Source organism: Xenopus laevis, chromosome 6S, assembly GCF_017654675.1.
Source record: "Xenopus laevis strain J_2021 chromosome 6S, Xenopus_laevis_v10.1, whole genome shotgun sequence".
NCBI classification, from domain to species: domain Eukaryota; kingdom Metazoa; phylum Chordata; class Amphibia; order Anura; family Pipidae; genus Xenopus; species Xenopus laevis.
In genome coordinates this window covers 91,277,606-91,304,285 of record NC_054382.1, presented here as the reverse complement: position 1 = coordinate 91,304,285, position 26,680 = coordinate 91,277,606, and the positions used below count along the sequence as shown (strand labels likewise).

General features: G+C 36.8%; 1 protein-coding gene across 5 annotated transcripts in view; it reads left to right on the top strand.

The window, feature by feature from the left end:
- The window catches only part of LOC108695592 (piezo-type mechanosensitive ion channel component 2), a 246,704-nt gene that overhangs the window by 152,163 nt on the left and 67,861 nt on the right, over window positions 1-26,680 (top strand). For 3 of the 5 annotated variants that reach the window (XM_041567809.1, XM_018224179.2, XM_018224177.2), the window contains exons 8-21: window positions 1,337-1,499; window positions 2,812-2,928; window positions 5,115-5,153; window positions 7,408-7,546; window positions 9,115-9,260; window positions 9,963-10,199; window positions 10,316-10,430; window positions 13,073-13,281; window positions 13,634-13,782; window positions 15,090-15,263; window positions 19,136-19,177; window positions 21,789-22,006; window positions 24,853-25,013; window positions 26,460-26,636. In XM_041567809.1, coding sequence (XP_041423743.1) covers window positions 1,337-1,499; window positions 2,812-2,928; window positions 5,115-5,153; window positions 7,408-7,546; window positions 9,115-9,260; window positions 9,963-10,199; window positions 10,316-10,430; window positions 13,073-13,281; window positions 13,634-13,782; window positions 15,090-15,263; window positions 19,136-19,177; window positions 21,789-22,006; window positions 24,853-25,013; window positions 26,460-26,636 — 2,086 coding nt within the window. The remainder of the gene's footprint in view (window positions 1-1,336; window positions 1,500-2,811; window positions 2,929-5,114; window positions 5,154-7,407; window positions 7,547-9,114; window positions 9,261-9,962; window positions 10,200-10,315; window positions 10,431-13,072; window positions 13,282-13,633; window positions 13,783-15,089; window positions 15,264-19,135; window positions 19,178-21,788; window positions 22,007-24,852; window positions 25,014-26,459; window positions 26,637-26,680) is intronic. The other 2 variants (XM_041567810.1, XM_018224178.2) reach the window with 1 other exon arrangement.

Below are 26,680 nucleotides of genomic sequence, written 5' to 3'. Positions count from 1 at the left end.
AAAGGAGCTGTTCATCTTTAAATTAACTTTTAGGGGCAGATCTATCAAAGGTCGAGGTGAATTTTCAAATGAAAAAGATTTTTAATTTCAATCTATTTTTGTGTACTTCGACTAGGGAATAGTGCAAATTAGAATTTGAAAAAAATTACAAAATTGTACTGTCTCTTTAAAAATTCGACCATTTGCCATCTAAAACCTGCCAAATTGCTGTTTTAGCCAAAGTCAATTGGTGGACTTTGAAAAAAGCAAAGTCTTTTATGGAAAAACTTTGAATTGAATTCGATTGAATGCGATATTCCTTTGTTTCGTACAATTTGAATTCTGCCGGATGCAGACCCATTTGAACTGACCTTTTCGACCAAAAAAACACTTTGACTTAATTTCAGTTGGTCTTTTTGAATTCAAATTTTGAAATTTTTTCAATTCGAAATTCGACCCTTCGTAAATATGCCCCTAAGTATGATGTAAAGAGTGATATTTTGAGACAATTTGCAATTGCAATTGGTTTTCATTTTTTTTATTTGAATAAGTGACTAGAATATAAATAGGAGAGAGACTGAAGAGAAAACTGAGTAATAAAAAGAATTAATAACAATACAGTTGTAGCCTTACATAGCATTTGATTTTTAGATGGGACCAGTGACCCCCATTTGAAAGCTGGGAAGAATCAGAAAAAGGAGGCAAATAACTCATAAACTATAAAAATAAAATAACAATGAAGGCCCATTGAAACTTTGCTTTGAAATAGCCATTCTCTAATATACACTAAGGGGCCCATTTACTTAGTTCGAGTGAAGGAATAGAATAAAAAAAACTTTGAATTTCGATTGATTTTTTTGGCTACTTCGACCATCGAATTGGCTACTTCGACTACGACTTTGAATTGAACGATCTGAACTAAAAATCGTTCGACTATTCGACCATTCGATAGTCGAAGTACTGTCTCTTTAAAAAAAACTTCGACCCCCTACTTTGCCACCTAAAACCTACGGAGGTGCCATGTTAGCCTATGGGGAAGGTCACCATAGGCTTTCTATCAATTTTTAGGTTGAAGAAAAATCGTTTGATCGATGGATTAAAATCCTTCGAAATCAGACGATTCGAAGGATTTAATTGTTCGATTGAACTATTTGCAGTAAATCCTTCGACATCGATTTTCGAAGTCGAAGGATTTACATTTGGCAGTAGAATATCGAGGGTTAATTAACCCTCGATATTCGACCCTAAGTAAATTTGCCCCTTAAAGTTGAACCTCCAGACTAGAAACATGCATTTTGTCTTCACCTTATTATTTCCATTTATAATAAAGAGGGGCTAATGGTTTTTTGTCTGACAGGTTGTTTGGTGTTACTTCATTAGTTCGAACCGACTGCGGTAACACTTGGAAATTTTTTGCAAACAACAGTCTACCATGGAATCAGTATACCAATCCTGTTATGCTGTTGGTATTGTATTACACACTGGCAACTCTCATACGCCTTTGGCTACAGGAACCAATTGTAAGTGTATAGTTTTGTTAATGATATTCTTGTTACATAGTTACATAGTTACATAGTCAAATCGGGTTGAAAAAAGACAAAGTCCATCAAGTCCAACCCCTCCAAATGAAAACCCAGCATCCATACACACCCCCCTCCCTACTTTCACATAAATTCTATATACCCATACCTATACTAACTATAGAGTTTAGTATCACAATAGCCTTTGATATTATGTCTATCCAAGAAATCATCCAAGCCATTCTTAAAGCCATTAACTGAATCAGCCATCACAACATTACCCGGCAGTGCATTCCACAACCTCACTGTCCTGACTGTGAAGAACCCTCTACGTTGCTTCAAATGAAAGTTCTTTTCTTCTAGTCTAAAGGGGTGGCCTCTGGTACGGTGATCCACTTTATGGTTAAAAAGGTCCCCTGCCATTTGTCTATAACGTCCTCTAATGTACTTGTAAAGTGTAATCATGTCCCCTCGCAAGCACCTTTTTTCCAGAGAAAACAACCCCAACCTTAACAGTCTACCCTCATAATTTAAGTCTTTCACACCTCTAACCTGTTAAATTGCACGTCTCTGCACTCTCTCCAGCTCATTTATATCCCTCGTAAGGACTGGAGTCCACAACTGCACTGCATACTCCAGATGAGGCCTTACCAGGGACCTATAAAGAGATATAATTATGTTTTCATCCCTTGAGTTAATGCCCTTTTTTATGCAAGACAGACATTTGTATTGGTTCTTAAGTTGGATCGGGGTCTATTACTCTAAGAAAATGTATAAAAGAAAATCACTTAAATATTCTTCATGGCCAAATGGTTTAAAGACCAATATAGTACCATTTGGTTAGCATTTTAGATATTAGAGAATTACCAGCCATTATTCAATCTAATTGCACAAAAATGTCAACATTTTGGCACTGGAGTCAATGGGAAGACAAAGTAACATTGTCATTTTCAGCTTTGCAGTAGTGTATACATTGCTTACCTTCTACTACTATGCTTCAACTGTTCTGCATAGATGTCTTTATTGTATTATTTTATTTCCTGGTGTTTATATACCACTGTCACATACCTGCAATACATTATAGAGATTATACATCATTCACATCAGTCCCTGCCCCAGTGGAGCTTACAGTCTAAGCTCCCTATCACATACACACACAGTAGGGCCAACGTAAAACAGGAGCCAGTAAACCTGCCTGCCTGGATGTTTTTAATCCAAAAATTTGAATATAATCCAATATTACTATTTTATACTAGTAATTAATCCAGCCCCTGAAAGGCCCACATACTGTGATATGTATATTTCTCTATAGAATGTAGCAAATGATGGAGAGGAAGAGAAGGAGGAAGACTGTAGCCCAGGACCTCTTACAGCAGAAAGAAGACGTAGTTTGTGGTATTCTAGCCACTACACAACAGATGAAAGACAAGTAAGAATTTAATGGCTGATATAAGCATACACTGAGCATTTGCACTCCACGCCAGGATAGATGTTTCTACTTAAATTATTATTTACAGCTTTACTTTTCTTTCTGTCGATCACACAAGATCCATGAATAACCTGTAAAGATGATATACGGACTGACCTGGGTGGGTTCAAGTTGACTGCCTCACAAAGTTGTGCCCCAATTCCACCAGACGTGCTCTTTTTTTATATACTCGCACCCGGGCGTGCCCTTCTGTGATATCACAGCAGGGTGGGGGTGGGTATATAAATATGAGCGCACAGCGGGTTAGGGTTGGGTTTGGTTTCTTGGAGACCAAAATACAGCTACTGTATATAGCGTGCCTCATTCTTTAAAATTAGCTAAAGGGTTGGTTTCTCATTGCCCATTAATATTGGTTACCATCCTTATATCAGCATTATTCAGAAAATACTGCTGAAATTTTTAATACAGTGGAGATTGATGATTTAGATGGGCACTCTATACTGTGCTGCTTCTGAGCCTCCAAACCGCAAGAGCACCCAAACACAATCTGATGAGCTAAGCTGTATCTGACATTTAGAAAAGTGTTAATAAATAGGAAAATATCAAATTACTGGCAATGTTTTAGGATTCCCTACTTCGATATTTCCAAAATCTACCCTTTTTTATGTGCTCTATATGAACGGAAGAACATATATATGATGATGTATTGGCATGAATGGAATGTCTACAGTACCTATAGTACTGAACATAACAGGAATAACCTATACACTTTTAATGTGTAGAGCATTTCAGTGTTCCGCAACCTGACATTAATATATGCTACTCTAATATATGATAATCTGCAGCAAAAAATATTTTGTTTTTAAAAAATCTAATTTTCAACTGATTTGCTTTTTATATGAAGCAGTAAGACATTGTACCAGCTATTTGTCATGGCTACAAAAATAGACTGATAATTGTCTCTACTTGTGTTTTAGCAGAGTCAATTCTCAGTATTGTGTATGTCAGGGTATTTTCAGCTGTTTTGTAGCTGTGACAAGTAGCTGCTACTAGTTGCTCTGTGTTTCTTCACCCTTAATGTTTCAGTGAGTTTATTAGCTTTAATTTGTTGTGCTGCTGTTGCAGACCTCTTATCCAGGTCCAGCACTTTCTAGATATAGAAAATAGATAGAAATAGATTCCATACCTATAGCGTGATGTGCTGGTGTCTGTATATTAAATAATGTGCAAAAGTGTGTTAGGTCACCCAAGTTATAAAACCACTCAGGGATATCCTGTCTACCCCTCATATGATAAAAAAACAAATTGTTGCCAATGGTTGTTGTTACTGTCCCTTCATATGCTGCAGTTAATTTAATCTAGCACAAGCAAACTAGATTCACCAGAATAAATCCTCCACATAGCTAGCTTTTGAGAGCAAAAAAAAATTGCATTTTCATAGAACAAAGTGGGTGCTCATTGTTTTGGTTTAATTATGCTTAGACAAATTCCATATACAGGTATGCCTCATTTTTAAAGGAATACTAGCTAATTACCTGTCATATGGGCTGATTATTCTGCTATACTGTATTTTCCTATATCTAAATATTGATATACTGTACATGTTTTTATACTTTGGCATGCATGTGCTAAATGCAGACTTGCAGTTAGTGATAACCCTTTTTTTCTGCTGTTCAAAGAAGAATATTTCTACCACCTGCTGAAAATCACATCATGCTGCTTAGATTCTGTCAGGGTATAAAGCATAAATATGCTTACGATGCAAATATTCTTCTATAGTATTCCTTTAAATAATGCTTCTGCCCAGTTTATATGTTGTGGAAATTCAACTTTTTTTTCTAAAAGAGTAACTGTATGCTGAATATTTACTCTGTATCAAGTCTGTCCAGCCTGCACTCCAGGTGCGGATGACCTACAACTCCTAGTAGGTGTCACCCAGCAGTCCCCTAACTACAGTACAAAGATAACTGGGCTGCTGCAGTTTGGATATACTTGTCCTAGTTTTCAGCAATGTATCCCCTGTGGCTCTGTACCTTTGTCAGAGAATAGCTCTCACTGTGATCCTCCTTCTGCCATCATTTGTAGTTTATCAGAAGCCAGAGGGCCGCAGTATGAGAACATTGGTTTATTTGGAAGCTTATTTATTGCATTTGCTACTTTTAATTTCTCTTGCTTGCTCTTTGCAGCTTCTGTCCATGACTCAAGATGACTACAAGCCATCTGATGTTAGTATATACCTACTTCCTTTAATTTATTTTTTCCTCTTTCTTTTATCAATGAAGAACATACAGTATCATTGTCTTAAAAATTACTTTTAAAGGACCAGTAACATTAAAAAAATTGTTGAAAAAAATTCATCAGTACACAATGAAAAATAAACACCAAGACAAATTAAACTTTTAAATTGCAAAGCCTTTATAAAGAAATAATTTACCGAAACTCCACTTCCCCTCCTCTTCAGAAAAGGCGACAGGGCGACCATCCATCCTGCGGTGCTCGATTTCTCCTCCCTGGCTATTCTACTGACAGCATGTGAAGGAGGCAACACGTTATACTACAAGTCAGGTGTCACGCGCTCAGGCAATCCCCCCCCCCCAATTCCACGGAGCTCCCCAGCCCCACTCCCCAGCCCCCCATCCCATAGGGGACCCCTGGGGAAGGGGAGAGGTGTGTGGTTAATGCACTGCTGCTGTTCCTCTCTGTCCGTGGGGCAGGGAAAGTGCAGGGATCCCAAGCATTGGCTGTGGGGCAGCAGAATGAGAAAGGTGCTGTGTGCTCAGTTCCCTGTTGCTCCCTTTTCCTGTTTGCAATTGGCGAAGTTGCATCGCTATGGGCCAACAGCCTAAGCAGCCTGAACGCTTCGGGGGGCTTCCACCTCTCCACTTCCCCAGGGGACCCATACAGCCAGCACAAACCACACTACAAACCCTGCTCCGCCAGCCAACACTCGTACAGCTTCGCCATGCCTGCCCAGAGCCTGAGAACGGAGCCTCAGCCTCCTTCACATGTTGTTCGTATAATAGCCAGGGAGGAGAAATTGAGCACCGCAGGATGCATGGTCGCCCTGTCGCCTTTTCTAAAGAGGAGGGGAAGTGGAGTTTCGGTAAGTTATTTCTTTATAAAGGCTTTGCAATTTAAAAGTTTAATTAGTCTTGGTGTTTATTTTTTGATGTATACTGATGAATTTAAAAAAAAAATTTTTTTTTGATGTTACTGGTTATTGATGTTACATTTAACCTCAAACACACAATGGAACTCAAAACTATATATGTGACTGGATTGGATTGTAAATGAGTGTCGGGCTTTGCTGACAGGGACAATTATTAATTGCTAATCAGTGCAGTTTTTGAAGGTGAACACCAACCCGTTGCACAGGGGCATGAATAAAAAGGAGACAGACCATGCAGTTGTTGGGTGGACCATGAAGTATAGGTTTAGAGTTTACCATGGCTCTAAAGTATGCTTCCAGTATACTTTGATTCTACCAGAAAGGAGTGCTATTATGATATATTTATTAACACATAAACAAATGAACATAGGGTTTAGATAAACCAGTAGTAGGGTTCCTGCATACTGAGCCATCAAAAAGCTGGAGCTGCCCTTGTCCCCATAGTAAAGAAGTATAGAGGGGGCGCTGCATTGCAACTAAGAGTGAAGGGAGTGGACTCTTTAAATATGGGTGCCCTATACTGCCACACTGGATCGCTTGTCCTAGAGCCCTTAACCACTAAGCATTGCCCTGGTTGCCTATGAACCTTGAAACTCTGGCTGGGGTCTGACAGGGTAACATCATTTTTCCAGCAAATGTGAAGTCTTGCTGAGGAAATGTGACCAGCAGCATTCGTGAGCATGTGCTTGAGTTTGCATGTACGGAAGATTGAACAAGATGCTCCCATCGTGGAGACAATAAAAACTAATTTTGACAATAAGCAGCGTTTAAATAAATATATATTCACAAGTCACAGTCTTTCAGAAAAAGAAACACCCATATATTTAATCCTATTCTAATTCAAAGGATGTTTTTAGAAGAAGAGATCAAAATGCCCTTTACATACCATGTGTTGCCCCTCACTAACTTAAATAGGAAATATTGTGTGTCACCATGGCATTGGCAATAGTCTCCTGATAACTCATCAAGTGTGTATTTTCAGCATGTACAGTATTTACCTTTTGTTGCTCTTTACATTTATACTGTAACAGCCCTACCTGCTCACATAAGCTTTTCTTTGCATGCGTTTGGCTCATAACGAACTCTGCCTTATGGGTGCATCTTTCCCATCACAATACAGAAAAAGAATCTGATTTTATTTAGTAAAATCAGTTAACAAAAATATTGTCAATAAACACCTTTTTCAAAGTATGTTCTTCTTTCAACCTACTCCTTTTCATAAGATATGGCAACTATGGTCTTGCTCTTGCTATGATCTTGATATGGCTTGCTTTTTATATGTATACATTTTACCGATTACCATTCTGCAGGTTTTGCTAGTAACTGTAAATGGGACTCCCGTAGATTACTGTTCATTAAATTCATCACTTCCCGTGGAAAATGGTCCAACTAAGATTGACATGTATTCTACACCCCAATATAAATGGGACCATGCAGATGAAACTTCAGGTAAGACTATATGGTTATATCCTGTACAATGCATTTCATTTGTAATGTCGTTTCTGCAGGTATCTTTAGTCTTCACACCCTCCAGAACATTTCCCTAGAACATTGCACCAAGGATGAGTCATAATTTATAAAAACTTGCAATACTGAAACTGCTCATATTTAACAGGACACAGACACTAGGGGGCAGATTTATCAAGGGTCAAAGTGAATTCGAGGGAATTTTCGAAGTAAAAAAACTCAAAATTCAAAGTTCTTTTTTTGGATACCTCGACCATCGAATAGGATACTACGAGTTCGAATTCAATTTGAAGTAAAATCGTTTGAATATTCGACCATTCGATAATCGAAGTCCCTCTTTAAAAAAACTTCAACTTCAATACTTTGCTAAATTAAACCTGCTGAAGTTCTATGTTAGCCTATGGGGACCTTCTAGAGCATTTTCTACGTTTTTGGAAGTCGAAGTAAAACCGTTCGATCAATCACTGAACGATTCGAAGGATTTAATCGATCTATCGAACAAATTTACTTCGACCGCAGGATACCCAAATTCGATGAAAAAAACTTCGACTTCGATATTCGAAGTCGAAGTATTTCAATTCGATGGTCGAATTCAAAGTATTTTTAACTTCAAAATTCGACCCTTGATAAATCTGCCCCTAACTGTGAGATGCCTAAACGTGTCATTTAAAAATAGCCACGGGGGAATGTAATTAAAAGCATAAGCGTTTTTGTGACTGTTTAGTGCTGCTCGCAATGAAAAAACATTCGCTGGCGAATATTACATTACACATTATTGCTAAGCAAAGTTTAGCGTTAACACCTGCTCTGGAGTTTCGTTAAATATTTTGCCGCAAAAAACACTTCGCAATTTTCGAAATTTATACATGGTTGCTAACGTTCACAAAGGTGTCTGTGAATGTTTTTTGTGCTAACAACACATATTACATTCCCCCAATAGTGATTTTTAATAAACCCAAAGGTATAATTTTTGATAAATGAAATAAGTGCTGTGTTTTAGTGCTCAAAGGGGCTGCTTGTGTGGAAAAGTATAAAGGTCATATAATGGCACAACATTTGTTATGTACTTCAAGGTATGCACCCAGTGATTCGTCAGCTAAATAGCAACTACCAGCATCTCACCCAAAGAAAATGCTGGGCTGTGAGTAGTGAGCAATTGAATATTGTATGTATGTATATTTTTATTTATAGTGCTGCTTCTGTATGCAGCACTGTACAGAAGAACAATGAATCATTAGAACACATAGGGGTCTTTACAATAACCTATACAAATAAATTAAGTAGTTACAAGAATTATTGGCAAGAGGACAGATGTCCCTGTCCCATAGAGCTTACAGTCTGAGTGAATACTGCCATGTAGCTGCTTCATGTAACTAATTCACTTACACATTCTGTACACTTTGGTGTGACAGAGCAATGCGAGAGAGACGGCAAAATTGTGTCATCCCGCATTCATATTTGCATCATTGCCATGCAATAAATTAAAGTCTATCTTTCTTAGCTTGATATTCTAGTCCATATCTGAGAATAATTAAGCCATATTTAATCAGAAAAGAAAGAAGAGGAAGAGCAAGAAGAAGAACCCAATGAAGAGGTTACAGAAGAAGAAGAAGAAAACACTAAAGTTCATGTAGTGGTGGTGGCATTCCAGTTTGTTATGAAGCAAAGTTATATATGTGCACTTATTTCAATGATGGTATGTATGTGATGTTTATTTTTCTATGTATGCTTATGTAAAAGTGTTGGCTGTATATTATTTCCAGCTGTTACATTATTGTCTGTTTCCTTTCTTCAACGTTAAGGTGATGCATAAGCAAAATTATTCTCTTATAACCATAACCATAAAGCATACAATGGCAATCTGTACCCTATTTAACACAATTCTATAGGGAAAAGTTACCACAACAAAGTGTCCCTGGAAACTATTCTATTATTATTATTAGTGTTGACAATTATAAATAGCGTGGTAGTTCTCAGAATCACTTATGTAACAGTGAAACAGTAATGGGAACAGTTTACTGAGATCAGTTATAATAAAATGAGTCCTTCAAAAACATCACACCGAGGGACACTGTGGCAGGCTGTTAATACTGTCTCTCTTACAAACACTGTAATACCCATGCTGTGTCTCTCACCATTAGACAGTTTCTCATCCACAGGACCTCTCATTCATATGCAGGCTGCATTTTTTGCATATGGATTGGCAATCATTCACAAACACATGCTATGTCTTATACTAACTGGTACACATTGATGATCAGGCACATAGGCTGTCAGACATGAACACAGTCAAAATCTACAAAGGGCTGTCTCAAAACACTGGCGCACATCAGTAGGTGCAGTATGTGCATGCAGCATATTTCTTACTTCTTATATTGGTTATTTGGGTCTTCTGCAGGCTTGGAGCATCACATACCACAGCTGGTTGACTTTTGTCTTACTAATCTGGTCTTGTGCTCTATGGATGGTCCGAAATAGAAGAAAATATGCTATGATTAGTTCACCCTTTATGGTTATTTATGGTAATCTGCTTTTAACATTACAATACATCTGGAGCATAGCATTACAAAATGACGAACTTCCAGAAGTTATGGGTCTCCTTGAGAGGAAAAAGCCAGAAGAGCTTGTATCAAAGGTAAGTCAAGTACAAGTGCAAACCACATATTACAACAAGCATTTGCATTGTACATTAGTACAGTATAAAGCAATTTTGGAATGTAAGATAATTATGTTGTATTGGTCTTGTTTCAGATCATTTTCACAGTTACCTTTTGGCTTCTGTTCAGACAACACCTTACAGAGCAAAAAGCTTTTAAACTGAAAGAATCAGCATTATCTGAAATAAAAGTTGGGAGTCAAGACAAAGGTAAGAAGAATAATTCAGAGAGTATAATAACCACTCTTGCGGTACAAATCTGGACTACACATTGCCAACGAGGAGTAGATTTTTACTTTGTGTGATTGCAATGCTGTTAGTGTGATCCAGGAGTCAGACTCTCATTTCCTAATGGCTAATGAAAAGGTATAAAATGTTGCATCTGTAGTTGATCCAGCTGAACTGTTTAGTTTATTATGAGATGCAAGTGTTGGTCTCACTAGAAGAATTGCTCATAATGCTTGGGGCATGGGGTTTATCGGATAAGGGGTTTTTCCTTTCTTTAATTTGGATTACCAACTTTGTCTACTAAAAAGCAAACAAACGTTAAATAAACCCAATAGGATTTTTTTTAAATCATTTTAAAAAAAATATTTGAAATTATTTGATTAAAATAGGGTCTATCTAATATGGTCTCCCTGTCATTCAGAGCTTTCTAGATAATGGGTCCTACACCAGTATAATCTACCTTGTTCAGGAAAGAATAGTTCAGTGTAAAAATAAAAACTGGCTAAATAGATAGGCTGTGCAAAATAAGAAAAATATTTCTAATATAGTGAGAAATGCAATCTATACTGGTCATCTAGCAAAAGCGGAATTTTTAAGAGATACTTGGACAATACAAGATAAATGGAGATTCCAACAAATACAGAACTTTTTAATGTCACTTAAATTAAAAGGAAAGCCAATTAGAACACTGATAGAGTTTGAACAATTATGTATAATAGATGGGGTAGTAAAACACTCCCTTTCGCGTATTTATAAGATAATTATTAATAATAAACCACCCATCCTACACTACAATGTGGGAAAGCAAATTGAAAATTTCATTAAGGGAAGAAGAATGGGTGAAAATATTTAAAAATACCAATGAATGTTCAATTAGTGATAGGTTACAAGAATCTTCTTATAAGTTACTGTCAAGATGGTATAGAACATCAACAGTGTTAAAAAAAATGAGACTGTTGGATAACGACTTATGTTGTAGATGTGAACAGAAACCTGACACACTAGAACATTTATGGCTTTCATGCCCTTTACTAGAAAATATTGGAAAGAAGTGTTTGAATCATGTTCTGGAATTGTAGGCGAACAAGTTAAAAACAAATTCCTCAGCCATTCTTTTGTTTCATGGCTATGAACCAGAAAACTTTACTAAAAAAGATCTCTTACTGCAACTCCTCATAGCAGCTGAGGCACAAATACCCATTTTATGGAGACAAAAAGTAATTCCAAGCAAAGGAAATGGTTTCAAACAATAAATGACATTTGCTTATTGGAAGAATTGACAGCCTCAATAAAAAAGAAATATTGGAATTATTCAGCTACCTGGTTGTCCTGGAAAGAATATATTGCAAAAATACTGTCTACTTAAGTATTGCCATAACATCTCTACTCAGTAGTAGTACTAAGCTGATTACCTAAAATAACTTAGACACTTACCTGAATTTAAGCAGACCTTCCCCATGAGAAACCTAGAAAGAAATTTAATACCAATGTCTAGTATAATGGACTTGTTATCCTATCCTATATAATAAAGTTGAAGTGTCTCTGCGTCCAGTCCCTGTGTCCGTGGGATTGCGCTACTGCGCATGTGCCCCACGGACCGTCTCTGGCGAATGTTTGACTACATATGTTCTAGCGCCCGTTAATTTAACGGGCTTAAAGGAGAAGGAAAGCTACAGAGGCATTTTATTGCCAATAGATTAGCTGCAATAGTGCAAGAATGCTATATTTATTCTGTAGAATGTTTTACCATACCTGAGTAAGAAGCTCTCTGTTTGTTTAGGATAGGAGCTGCAGTATTAATGTGGTGTGACATCACTTCCTGCCTGAGTCTCTCCCTGCTCTGGGCTCAGATTACAGTAGAGAAGGGGGGAAGAGGAGCAAACTGAGCATGCTCTTGCCCAGGGCAATGAGGTTTAAACTGAAGGCAGGAAGTCTGATACAGAAGCCCATGTGTACACAATAGAAGGAAAGAAATGCAGTGTTTCTTTTGACAGGGGACTCAGAGCAACATTACTTTGGGGGTTTACTGGTATATTTAGATGGACCTTTCTGATAAGGCTTACTTAGTTTTAACCTTTCCTTCTCCTTTAATGTCTAGTATGTCATAATTTGACAGATATTATAGATATATGATCCAAAATGTAAACATAAGAAATGAATGTTTTCTATAATGTAAAGTATACATATTGATATTGTATTAATGTATAAACAACAAAGATGTAAGCTAATTTCTATGTGTTCAATAAAAAAGAATACAAAAAAAAAAGAAATGTAATCTATAAAGGCTGGGGTGGAGTGACTGGTTATCAGTTCATTACCAATCTGTCACTTGAGCTGGGCCATATGGATCATAACCATTTGTTTTTAAATGTGACCTGCATGCTAAGGATTACAATCAAACTCAGTGATAGGGTTGCCACCTTTTTTGCATTCAAGCACTGTTTTGTTTATACTCTCTTATACTTTGTAGCATGGGATATATTGTTTGTATAAATAATGCAGTTCAGAGTATAGCTGATGACATATATTAAAAATTTGCTTCCGTCTGACTAGCCACCAGGCACTCAGAAAATTAAAAAAAAAAATAGCAAAGGCAACAGTAACAATTTTATTTCTGAATTTAGAAGGCGAAGTTCATGAAGAAGAAGAAGAAGAAGTAGATGATGAAAATGATATCATGAAGGTTCTGGGAAAATTAGTGCAGGCTATGTTTGTCAAGTACTGGATTTACGTCTGTGGCGGCATGTTTTTCTTTGTCAGCTTTGAAGGAAAAATAGTTATGTACAAAATTATCTACATGATGCTCTTCCTGTTCTGTGTAGCTCTGTATCAGGTATGATGTCCGGCATACAATAATTGCTTCTCATCTGTATTAATGCAAGATTGCTAATAATGTAACCATTCGTTCAGTCATAAAGAACATCCACATAAAGACATACTCCTTAGATGTAAAATGTATGATGTGCTACACACACAGTTACTCATTACCACCCATGGGTGCCTAAATCCCCATATTTGCTTCATCATATATATAAGGGTTGCAACCAATGACACATGTGATTGTATGGGTGAATCTTTTTAATGACAGGCAGGCTACAACTTTATTTAATAAAACGACTCTTTACTGCTAAAAAATCATTTCTTTTTTTGTTTAATAATCATGTACTTTTATTTTGCTTCTTTAGGTACACTATGAATGGTGGAGACGAATTTTAAAATATTTTTGGATGTCTGTGGTTGTCTACACCATGTTGGTGCTTGTTTTTATTTACACTTACCAGTTTAAATCATTTCCTGGCCTTTGGATGAATATGACAGGGCTGGATAAGGAAAAGTAAGTGTTTAACTGAATCACATTCATGAGGATGTCTGTGTGTGTTTGTGTGTGTAGGGGGGTATGTGTACTTTTGTTCTTGTTGTTGCATTAACCCATATGAAACTATAGCCCTTAAACTTGAATTTCGAAATGATTCCCAACTCATATTTGCAAGTTGAGATTGAATAGCATTCCATACTATCTTTAAGTGCCATCTAAAAAGTAGATTTGATAATTGATATATAGCTGAAATACAGTAGGTGAGCAAATGGCAATAAAGGGTAGAAGTAGAACCAAACTTTGTCCAGAACTAATTTAGGTTTTGGAAAATCTGAGAACTTTTATTAGCAACTAGGCTGAAAATGTTAAAGTTCCAGTTGTAGTATTGAACTAAGGGGTCACCTATTTTTTTTGAGATCAGGTATAATTTGTGCAATGCAAGCCATACTAATACTCTAAATGCTTTACCCTCCTTTTTTGTATTCCAGTGCTCAATTCTTTTGTCCACACCCTCTCCCCATACCCCCTTTCTGCTCTTTTTTTATTGTGTCTATTAGAGCATGTCCATATCCTCTTAGATTCTTCTTATTTTTTTCTAGTTTCCTCTTCAATCAACTTCACAGTACCTCCTGTTCTCTTTATTGTCCTAATTAACACTTCTAAATGTCACTATTGCTCTCTTTGTCGCCATACCCATTTTTCTTCTTAATGCTGTATCAGTAGTTATGAGCAAATCTGTCCCGTTTTGCCAAAAAAATTGTGAAACTGCAAATAAATTCACAAAACGGAGAAATATGAGAATGTTGAAGTCTATAGGCGGTAATATTTTTTGAGCATGACAATTTTTTATATGCACAACTTTTTCTCACTCCAACATCAATAGGTGTTTTTTCCTGCAGCGCCTTTTTGCTCTTGACTTTTTGTCCAAATGCGCCCAAGTGACTGGGTGTTTTTTCACTCTAAATCAAACTTATTGTGGTGACTTTTTTGTCTCAGAGACATATTTGTCTTGGTGAGTTCTTTGTTGCAGCAAATTTATTTGCATTGAATTTTTGCCACTGTTCCCCCAAAAAATTGGCAGACGATGAAGTGCAGAATTTCACCTGGCAAAAAAAATTGCTCATCACTATTTGTGAGTATTATACCATTACTAGTCATTATAGTAATAAATGGATAGTATAGAAGAAAACTGAAAGTTAAAGATATTTCCCTATAGTTACCAAAGGTGCAAGCAATTGTTCTGAATGGAAGCCATGTTGAATCCATGAACAACATGGCCGTTGTAGCATGCCTTAGATTAATGATATTTGTTTGTTTTTTTACAGGTTAGCAGATCTTGGTTTAGAGACATTTAACTTGACTGACTTATTTACGCGAATATTTATCCCAACCTCATTTTTGTTAGTGTGCATTTTGCACCTACATTACTTTCATGACCGTTTTCTCCAGCTTACTGACCTGAAGGCTGTAACCAGCAAACAGGACAACACGATTTACAGGTGGGAAAGCAATAAACCATGTTTTGATTGTTTGTTTGTGTTTTATTTCTTTGCCTTTTTTAAACAATGAAGTGCATGTTTCAGGTACAGAACATACTGAATTGTCCTTAAAAAGTCACATGTTGACATGTTTCCATTTTTGATCAGCTTTATACATTATCGTTAGAGGTTTTGGTTCTTATTTAAACCATCTATAATACTAAGGGGCAGATTTACTAAGCTCGAGTGAATAGTTCGAATGCAAAAATATTTGAATTTGAAGTATTTTTTTGGGTACTTTGACCATCGAATTGGTGAAATTCGATTGAATCGAATTATTCCAACGATTCAAAGTAAAAATCGTTCGACTATTCGACCATTCGATACTCAAAGTACTGTCTCTTTAAAAAAACTTTGACTTCATACTTCGCCACATTAAAGCTACCGAAGTACAATGTTAGCCTATGGGGACCTTCCAGAGCCCTTTTCTAAGTTTTTTTTGATCTAATAAAAATCATTCGATCGATCGCTTAAAATTGTTCGATTCGAAGTATTTTATCATTCGATCGACCGTTTTTTGTTTGACCGTTTGATTGAACGTTTTGCGCTAAAACCCTTCTAATTCGATATTCGAATTCGAAGGATTTTACTTTGAGGGTCGAAGTCTAGGGTTTTTTAACCCTTGATAAATCTGCCCCAATGTATCAAATATCTTTATATATTGTACAGATTTGTGTCTCTATTTCTCCTTCCAGCAAGCTTAGGAAAAGTATATGTTGATATCAGCTGTTGTGAAATATATTAGACAAGCAGTTTAAAACAACCGCAGAGAAAAACCGTTATCGGTTGTAGACCATTAAATTCCAAAGCTGATACAGTGAATACATAGATGCATCAATATAATACTCTCTCTCCAGGATCTGAACTTTTTATTATAAAGAACTTTCCCTTTACTGAAGTATAATTCTTATTTTCTCTTGTTGCAAGGTGTGTTGTCATTGGGATTATTGTACATAAAAAGCTGCTTCTATATGGCCATCCTAAATTCATGTTGATAGTTGACTTTCCTAGATGGCACAGGAGATACAGAATGACTACAGTGGCTTAAATTCAGCTCCTTTAACAATACTATTCCTGTTCAACCTCGACTAAGGAGTTTTAGTCCCAGAAACAGCTGTTTAAACTCATGCTGGCAATCCCCAATTTAGCCTGTCACTAATTTAGCAACAGGTCACTGTTGCAGTATATGCTAGTTAAGTCTAATGATGCAATACAAGAGACCTGTCCAAAATATTTATAGAACTTTATATCTTTATCTATAGCTTGTAGCCTTTGATCGCTTTCTAACAGTATTTAGATATTTTCAAGAGCCATTTGCCAAACTTGGAAATACAGTCTATTGGTAGCACGACAGACAAAATTTCTCACTGTTCATGACCTTATTAGTATAGATGCTATAAACTGCTGGCAGCTCACAAAGCAGGAATGAGGAGAATGAGGACCCTTTTTACCCAGCGATGGATGTATTTCATTAACTTCATTCATTAAATGGGAATGTAATATATCTAATACATGCTTGAGGAGATTCCAGCAGAATCCTATATATATATTTTACTATGAGATTGTTGTTATGGTAAAAATGTTTCACTGGTGAAGTTACTCAAGAACAGCTAATTCCAGAATGTATTTTGAAAATTTTAACCCTAAATGCCACCGACAGAATCTACAACTTCAGGTTCCCTTTTGATCTGTGCCACCCAAGTGTTTACTGCATTATTAAGACTTAGCACAACAAGATCAAAGGGAGCCTGAATAATTTAACACATTTCTTCAGTTTCTTATTACAAAGTTACCCAAATGTATGTAAACAAGCAGATTGTAATTTGTTTTAGTATCTAAGGGTGTAAAAGCACACAGCAGGGTTCATTTATTAACATTGGCCAGTCCTTTACTTTCATTGCCTTAGTTGTATTTCATGAATTGCTGCTATTGGCAACTGCACTTAAAGGAACAGTTCAGTGTAAAAATAAAAACTGGGTAAATAGTATGTATAAAGGCTGAAAAGCAGGAAGTAGTGTTCTGGCTGTTCTGTTAGACATCCAGTCACTCCAGCCTTTATACATTACATTTTTGGAAACATTTTTTATTTTGCAGAACCTATCTATTTACCCAGAAGGGATTGTTCACCTTTAAATTAATCTTTTAGTATGATGTAGAGAATGATATTCTGCGACAATTTGCATTTGGTTTTCATTTTTTATTATATGTGGTTTTTGAGTTATTTAGCTTTTTATTCAGCTGCTCTCCAGTATGCAATGAGAGACTGAAATAGACCTGAATAGAAAGATGATTAATTAAAAGTAGCAATGACTGTAAGGGGCAAATTCATCAAGGGTCGAATTTCGAGGGGTTAAATCTCTCGAAATTCGACTGGGGAATAGAATCGAATAGACAATTCGGGCGAATTTACGCGCTGGCGAATAGTCGAATTGGCGAATATTCGCCAGGCGAATAGGCGCTCAATCGAATATTCGCTCGAAGGATTTTCATTCGATCGAATGACTTTCCCATAGGCTTTTAAAGCAATTCGGTAGGTTTTAGGTGGCGAAGTAGGCAGTCGAAGTATTTTTAAAAGAGACAGTACTTCGACTATCGAATGGGCGAATAGTCACAGCGTTTTTGCGCTCGATCCAGTACTTCGACTATCGAATGGCGAATAGTCGCAGCGTTTTTGCGCTCGATCTATTCGAATCATTCTACTTAGGTGAATTAACACCAATTCGATAGTCGAGGAGCACAAAAATTCGAAGTTTTTTTACTTCAAATCCTTCACTCGAAGTTAGTGAATCGGCCCCTAAATGTGTAGCCTTACAGACCATTTGTATTTTAGATGGGGTCGGTAAAAGCTAGAAAGAGTCAGAAGGAAAAGACAACTAATTCAAAACTTATAAAAAAAAGAAAAAATGAAGGCTAATTGAAAAGTTGCTTCGAATTAACTATAAGTTAACTTAAAGGTGCACAACCCCTTTAAGCACCATGTTTGTAAATCAGTAACAGAATGGCCAACGTAAGCATTTTTGTGCCTAAAGTTAAAATTTTTTAGAAAAAGTCTGAGGGCTTTGTTTTCTAAGTGCAAGCTTAGTTCTGGTTGGACAAAATTGCTCTCATAAAAAAACATTGAATAAAAACAGTTATGTCTATGTTTAAGCTAGTAGAAATTCTGACATATTTTAGAATATTGCACAACATTACTAAATACTGTCCTTGTGGCATACCATCCAGTGCTAAGCCAGTGCTATTTTTTGAGCCTTTGGGCTTATATAATATATCAACTTCATTAAGGCTAGGGTTGCCACCTTTTCTGCCGGTGGAGAGCGGGCAGGGTGTGGGCCATGTTTACCTAATTTGGAAAACTGGGCGGTACGTTTTGACCCGGGCAGCCATTCAAATTACAGGGCTGTCCGGGTCAAAACTAGACAGGTGGCAACCCTAATTAAGGCTAAACTAAACAGTTAAAAGTTGCTTTTGTTGTTCTGATGTGCCTTAATTTGTTGTAAGAAAAATACTAAAAAACAGTGACACTAAGATCAGTAGCAGAAGCTAAAGAATGTGTATATAATCATGATCTGTGTAGTTTGCATAAAGAGCAGATACAAAGCCAGGTATATATTCAGACTGCCCCAAGATTGTTTAGGGAAGGGAAGGTCATAAATGCATATATATTCATTCTTTCATATATTCATTAGCCATACATTCAGCAATACTAACTTTCTGCCTTGCATTGTAACTACGCTTGCTTTCTTGTTTGTATTCTGGATTCCATCTTACTTAATCATATTCTGTCTTCTCTTAACTCATTTTCCCATTGCATGACTTCTGCTTCCATCTCGTAGCCATGCCAAAGTAAATGGTCGTGTTTACTTAATAATAAATAGGTGGGTATTCAAATATCTCCTTTCTAAACAATATATGTCATGGTTACTTTTATCAAATCACAAATGAAAAGAAGTTTTTTTGCATTGTATTGTGCTATATTTTATATACATAGACTTCTTCTGCAGTCAGATGACATTCTGAGTAGGTTGGAATTATAGGAACATATAAAGAAAATTGATTATGCTCCATGATCCAATTCAAAAATAACAGAAATCACCTCTAATTCTTTGCTGGTCAAAGTCTATCCGCTTGCTCTCCAGCCAATAACTTAAGTGCATGATGCTCACAGTAACATCCTCCAAGACACTGACTCGCTGAAGGGTCACTGTCAGAGCCACTGTGAGTTAGGGAGCTTACATCACACATCCCGACAAAAGAAATGCATCTGTTTTGTAAAAGATAATGTATTTCTTACATATAAACAGCATATGAATACAGACACAAGTATAAATACAGCTAATTATACTGCATGTGTGTATAGTGTTATAAAGATATACTGTATACTGTACTGCACATGACAACCAAAATGTTATATCTCCGTAATAAAAAAAATAGGGGGTTATTAACTAACTCAACTTTTTGTCACTTTATTAAAAATAAAAATTCAACCAAATTCCCAAACCCGAATCCCCTTAATTTACCAATTAAACTTCTCGAAAAAACTGGTGCGACAAAATGTTGCAACAGAATCATGTCAATTGGAATCATGCCTTTTTTTCGAATTCATGTTCCGAAAACTCGACTTTATCGAATTGTGGCCCGGAAACTCAAATTTATCGGATTATCTTATGAAAACCAGTGCAAAACAACCCGAGACTATCAAGGGTATACCATATATATATATATATATATATATATATATATATATATATATATATATAGATATATATATATACACATATATATAGATATATATATATACATATACACACACACACTGCTTATATATATATATATATATATCTATATATATATCTATATATATATATATATATATATATATACTGTATATATATATATATATATACTGTATATATATATATATATAGCCATTGGTTGTCGGCACTCACCTCCGCCATTCGATCATTTTGCCGGGTGCTAACCCAATTCAATATAAAGTCCAAAAATAAAAGGAAGCACTCACGGCATAAAGATTGTTAGAAGTCCTTTACTGAATCATATAAACATCTACGCGTTTCGGTACCACAAGGGACCGTCATCATATATATATATATATATATATATATATATATATATATATATATATATATATATATATATATATATATATGATTCATTCTTGGTAAATTTTCATCACAAGTGGCTTATAATTGCTAAGCCACAGCATTATAAGCACCATATGTTTATTTTAATTAGTTTCCTTTAGTTATGTCATTAGTTAATTAGTTCGCATTCATTTGGGAAACTGGCTCCTGATTTTTGCATTTCTTCTTTAGGCCGATCTTCCCCTGCTCTGGTATTTTATGAGGGGAAAGATCTCCAAGTCCTACACAGATTTGGGATTTCTAGGAATCTTGCAAGGCACAGAATTTGTGTTAAAGGAGAAGGAAAGTCTTTGTGTGCTTGGGGTGCCAAATATTAGTCATTGTATTGACTTACCTGAAACTTCGGGCCGGTGCTCCTATCAGCAGAAAACTGCACCGGCCCTGGGTTATACCAGTGAGCACCACGGAACTCTTCTCTTCCGTCTTCCTCTTTCTTCGCGCGGGTGCCCATGCGTAGTAGAACGAAAGGCCGAACTTTAGCTAAAAAGTCAGCTATTTCGTTCAACTGTGCGTGCGTTTGCCCCGGGAAATTTGAAGAAAGATGAAGCCTGAAGAGGATCGATCCGTGGTGCTCGTTGGAATAACCCCGGACCGGTGCAGTTTTCTGCTGATAGCACCGGCCCGGGGTTTCAGGTAAGTATATACAATCACTTGGGGGTGCCTAACATTTGGCACCCCCAAGTGTAAGATGACTTTCCTTCTCCTAAAAATTCCATGTTTTGGTTGCTGTATGAGGTGGTTGTATAATACAACTTTTAACTTGCAAAAACAGTATTATAATGAAATCTATATTATTTCCCCAGTATTTTTTCAGAAGGTGCATGTTAAGTGGATTATTTGCACTTTAGCTTGAAAATTATGTCAAATAACCCAACCAGTCTGGTTTTGTGATCTACAACAGTTGCATTTTTTTAAAACTGCCTTGTTGCATGATATCCTAATATATTACCATATATATTGCTCTTCTATTCTCACACTTCTTTTCTCTCTCTGTCTCAATTGCTCTTGAGCAGCGTCAAGCAAAAAATTCCAATTCAGCAAAATGAGTAAGTGCTATGAAGCAATGAAATGTTCCTTGTAGGACACATTACCATTTCATGCTTCTGCCTCTTAAACTCTGACAATTTCTCTCATGGGGAATATGTCAAGTTTTAGTGTTGACATCAGAACTAAGAATAGTGAATGCACGCCATACCATAAATCGTCAGCCCTGTTATATACATTATTAATTGTATTAAATATATTTAACCCTGTTATACAGAAGGCATTGTTTTGTACTAAAATCTCTACAAAGTAATGCTAAATAGATAAATTCTGCCTACAGATTGGTACATCCAGAAGGAAGTTTGCCTGATATAACTATGATGAACTTAACAACAGAATCTGAAATGCTTGATGAAAAGCGGCTGGAAATTTATGACGAAAAAAAAACTCATGACCAAGACTCAGATGATGAATGGGATAAGGGGGATAGCAAAGAACCAGATCATTCTGATGAAGAAGCTGAAGATGAGGAATCAGAAGAAGAGGAAACAACAACAGGTAATTTTGGGCACCGCTTGCCAAATTACATGTTTAGCATGTTGTAAGTTAAAAACAACATATTTGCAAATGTAAATCAAATGTCATTTGACCAATTTAAAAAACAGGAACAAAGACAACATGTATTGTATATTGGTCAACCTTCTACTTCACCAGTGATAAACACCATTATTTTTCAAGGTCATTGACCTTATTTACCTCATTAGGCCTTAATAGCCATTAGGAATTGTCAGCTGTTGACACTGCTTCCTGACAACTATGGGCTGCCACTCCACAACCATTGACTACTTTATGAATTGAGGATCTGAAAATAAAGCTGTCTGATGAATACAAACTGAGGGGGCTATACAAAATATGCTACTATCTTAATTTCATCAAGAATTGGCAGTTAAGAGAAACTGTGGAAGTCAAAGCAAGATCTGGAAGATCAGGTAAACTTTCAGAGAGAGTTGCTTGTATGCTGGCCAGAAAGACAAAGGCACATTTTCAGATGACTCAAATGACCTGCAGGAGGGTTGTGTTGCACTGTTCCATGGTGCATGTTCTACATGGAAGAGTAATTAGGAGGAAGCCTTTCCAAAAGCATTTTGGAAACAAGTGCTGTTGACTGAAGAAGTAAGGAGCAGCGTTTTACGAAAAAACACCTTGGTGATGGATTCCGATAAATATCAACAGATCTGGATGCCAATGTGAAACAGTCAAGAATTTGAAGCTGAAAAGGGATGTGTCACGGCCGGCACCCGATACCAGAACAAATGCCAAGCACCCTGGTCACGGCTCGGCTTCACCAGTAGTGTGACCACCGTTGGGCTTCGGGAGGAGCCCTCAGCTTACTTGGGTGCCACCTGGACTTAACGAGGGGTGCAAGGCGAGATGTTCTGGCTGGCGAAGGGGCACGGCTGTTTAGCAGAGTCTTTAGGCCGAAGGTCACGGTACAAAAGGTCAAGGCAAGCGGATGGTCAGACAGGCTGGGTCGAGGCAAGCAGATAGCAAGAATCTTCAAACAGGCAAAAACGGTCAAAACCGGGTGATCAATCGAGGGGTTAAACTGAAGAGTAGTCGTAAGCAGGCAAGGTCAGGATCCAGAAATCAGAATAGTCAAAATAGCCAGGCAGGTCAAAACAGGAATCAGACAGGTTCGGAAGGAATCAGACAAATAGCACAAGGCTCAGGAGCACCAGGAATACAATCCTATCACGGGCAATGACAACTGTAGGAATGCCCCTTTAATACTTTTGAATTTGGCGCCTTTGCGCGCTGACGTCATTACGTCAGCGCGCATTCACCTTTAAATCCAGAAGTGCGCATGCGCGCGCGCACTAGGAGAGAGCCGGCACAGGAAGAACGGCGCGGCGGGCGTCCCTGCCGTCCCCCCACTAGACCACCAGGGTGAGGTATTTTTATTACAGAATGGCTCCCACAACAAGTCAATGACAATAAACATACCTTAAAAACCACCATGAGCTACTTGAAGGAAAGCTAGCTGAAGATTTTGTAATGGTCCTGAAAGTCCCCTGAATCAAACATCATTGAGAATCGGTGGGTATAAGACATGCAAGATGGCACAAGAAGCGTGATCTGCAAGGAAGCATGCCCAGCAATCCTTACAACAAGAATTTAAATGCTTAGCTTGATACAAGTTTACAAGCTGTGATCGCTGTCAAAGGGGGCGTTGATTAAATACTAAATAAATGACTTATTAAGGTATCCTTACTTTTGCACAGTTACTATTTTCTTCTTTCCTATTTGTGAAATAAAAAGTAACTGTGAATTATTTGTCTGACATTGTTCTCACATTGTTTTCCACATTTCCTCACTTAAATAACTTTGAAGCTCGGAAATGCCAAGAAGTGTTCTATCCAGTGGGGCATACCAGCATCTTTTTATTGGAAAATTTGATCAGCAGACTTATTCTTGAGTTTTGTCAGTAATCATTTCAAAAACTAAAGCGAGAATCATAAATGTAAAAAGGAGAACTAAAAATATATATGGCTAGAAGCTCAAAATTTTATATACTGAACTTATTGAACCAGCTTGAAGGTTCAGCATCTCTATAGTAGTAATGAGTCAGACCTCCAAAGTTGTTACAGGAGTTTCCCATCTTGGATTTTGTTAGGAGTGTCTGTGATATGCACCGTGTATTTTCAGCAGCTATTGAGAAGCTAAGCTTAGAGGTCATCGCAAATCATCAAGCAATCAGCGTTGCCTATGATATAAGTTGATGCTACAGGGCTGATTAACAAATTCTGGTGCTAATTGTGCTGGTTTCTGAGCTGGCATGTACCAATAATCTGAATGATTTACTAATCAGCCTTATATTGTGATATTTATATGATGGATTGTCAATATCTTGTGCATCCCTAAACTCAGTAAGGGAAAGTAGCACAGATCATTTGCCGTGAATCAGTCCCTATATAGCTATAATAAGGCAACAGGAGGAGGCCCACATCAAATATTGCTGGCTATATATATCACGCAAACTTTTTTCATTTTTCATCTATGTGGAAAATATTTGAGAAATTGCCCTGAAAATATCCCCTGCTTGTTGGTTGCATTCTTATAGGTTTTTTTTTAGTAAACTGGGCACAATGCTTCATCAAGACCTGCTTAGTGTAATAGAAATACAGAAATCTGCCTAATGGTACCAAATTATTGAGCATATTTGAGCATATACAGCTGTTTTCTACTTCTGTTTCCCCATCAATGTCCCTATTTATTACCTTGCACAATATTGTATATAGAGTTCTTTTATAATATGCATATGTTGTACATTAATGGATATATATTGATATACTGCAATGCTACCTTTATATTGACTCATGGTATTTTTTTATATTCTAATGCAGATTCCAGGAACAAGTGGCATCTAGTAATAGATCGTTTGACGGTTCTTTTCCTAAAGTTCCTGGAATATTTTCACAGGTTTCAGGTCTTTGTTTGGTGGCTCCTGGAGCTTCACATAATAAAGATTGTTTCCTCATACATTATTTGGGTTATGGTTAAAGAGGTATGGAAAATATATTTGTTTTAAACTTTATTCTCTCATATCTATGTATATTTATCTATCTGTTGTAATCATGAACATACAAGTACGCACCGTTAAAGGGATACTGTCATGGGAAAACATGTTTTTTTTCCAAAATGAATCAGTTAATAGTGCTGCTCCAGCAGAATTCTGCACTGAAATCCATTTCTCAAAAGCGCAAACAGATTTGTTTTGTATTTTATTTTGAAATCTGACATGGGGCTAGACATATTGTCAGTTTCCCAACTGCCCCAGTCATGTGACTTGTGCCTGCACTTTAGGATGGAACTACTTTCTGGCAGGCTGTTATTTCTCATTACATGTGTCTCAGTGGGACTTGGCTTTAACTATTGAGTATTGTTTTAGATCTACCAGGGAGCTGTTATCTTATGTTAGGGAGCTGTTATCTGGTTACCTTCCCATTGTTCGGTTGTTAGGCTGCTGGGAGGGGGGGGAGGGGTAATATCACTCCAACTTGCAGTACAGAAGTAAAGAGTAACTGAAGTTTATCAGAGCTTAAATCACATGACTGGGGGCAGCTGGGAAACTGACAATATGTCTAGCCCCATATCAGATTTCAAAATTGAATATAAAAAAAATCTGTTTGCTCTTTTGAAAAATGGATTTCAATGCAGAATTCTGCTGGAGCAGCAACATTAACTGATGCATTTTGAAAAAAAACATGTTTTTCCATGACAGTATCCCTTTAAGATCAGTTTTCCCTTATGCTCTATAAAATTAATTTTATGACATGATATAATTTGGTCCTCAAACATGTCTTTTGTCAGATTATAGGACCACACCATGAGAGATGTTGGAAAACATTGGTCTAATAAATTGGGTTGTTATTGCATTGGCTTGATTGTTTTCTAACCATTTCCTTAGTGCAAATGATTTTTCAGGATGCAGGAAACTTTATTTTGGTGTTTTAACAGATGTATTTCATTTAAAAAACATCTCTTGGTTCTTCACTAAAGGGTGGATTTTCGCCAGCGAACGATTCGCAACAGTTCGCCATCGGCTGTATGAGTATTTCATGGTGAATTTTCACTATCGTTCATTTCTGCCTAGCGAAACTTCGCTAACACTCTTATGCTTAGGTTAATTTGAATAGGGGAGGTACCTAAAAGTCGTATGGACGTCTTTAATAGTAAAATTGGCCACTGTGCCAATGAGCCATATTAAAGACAGAAGAGAACCTCTAATGCCCTAGAGCCCACAAATGCAGCATGCCCATTAAAATAGTTTTAAAAAATTATTCACACATTAACCTTTAATAGTTCGGAATTTTTGAAGGCAATCCTGCTTCAAAAAAAAAAAAAGTCGCCAGCAATTTTTTACATCTTTAATTTATTCCCGACATACAGGAATAAATCATTTAGAATTGAATCTGGCCCATTATCTAACCATCTCTTCTTGATTATGTAGGTTTCACTGCTCAATTATGTATTTTTCATTGCCTGGACCTTTGCTTTGCCCTACTCACAATTCCGACCATTGGCATCAAGTGTTTGCACAGTCTGGACGTGTGTGATCATCGTATGTAAAATGTTGTACCAGCTTGCATCCATTGACCCTGCAACCTTTTCCAGCAACTGTACAAAAGTAAGTTGTTTTTATGAGTTGTTTTTGTCTGGTCCTTGACATAA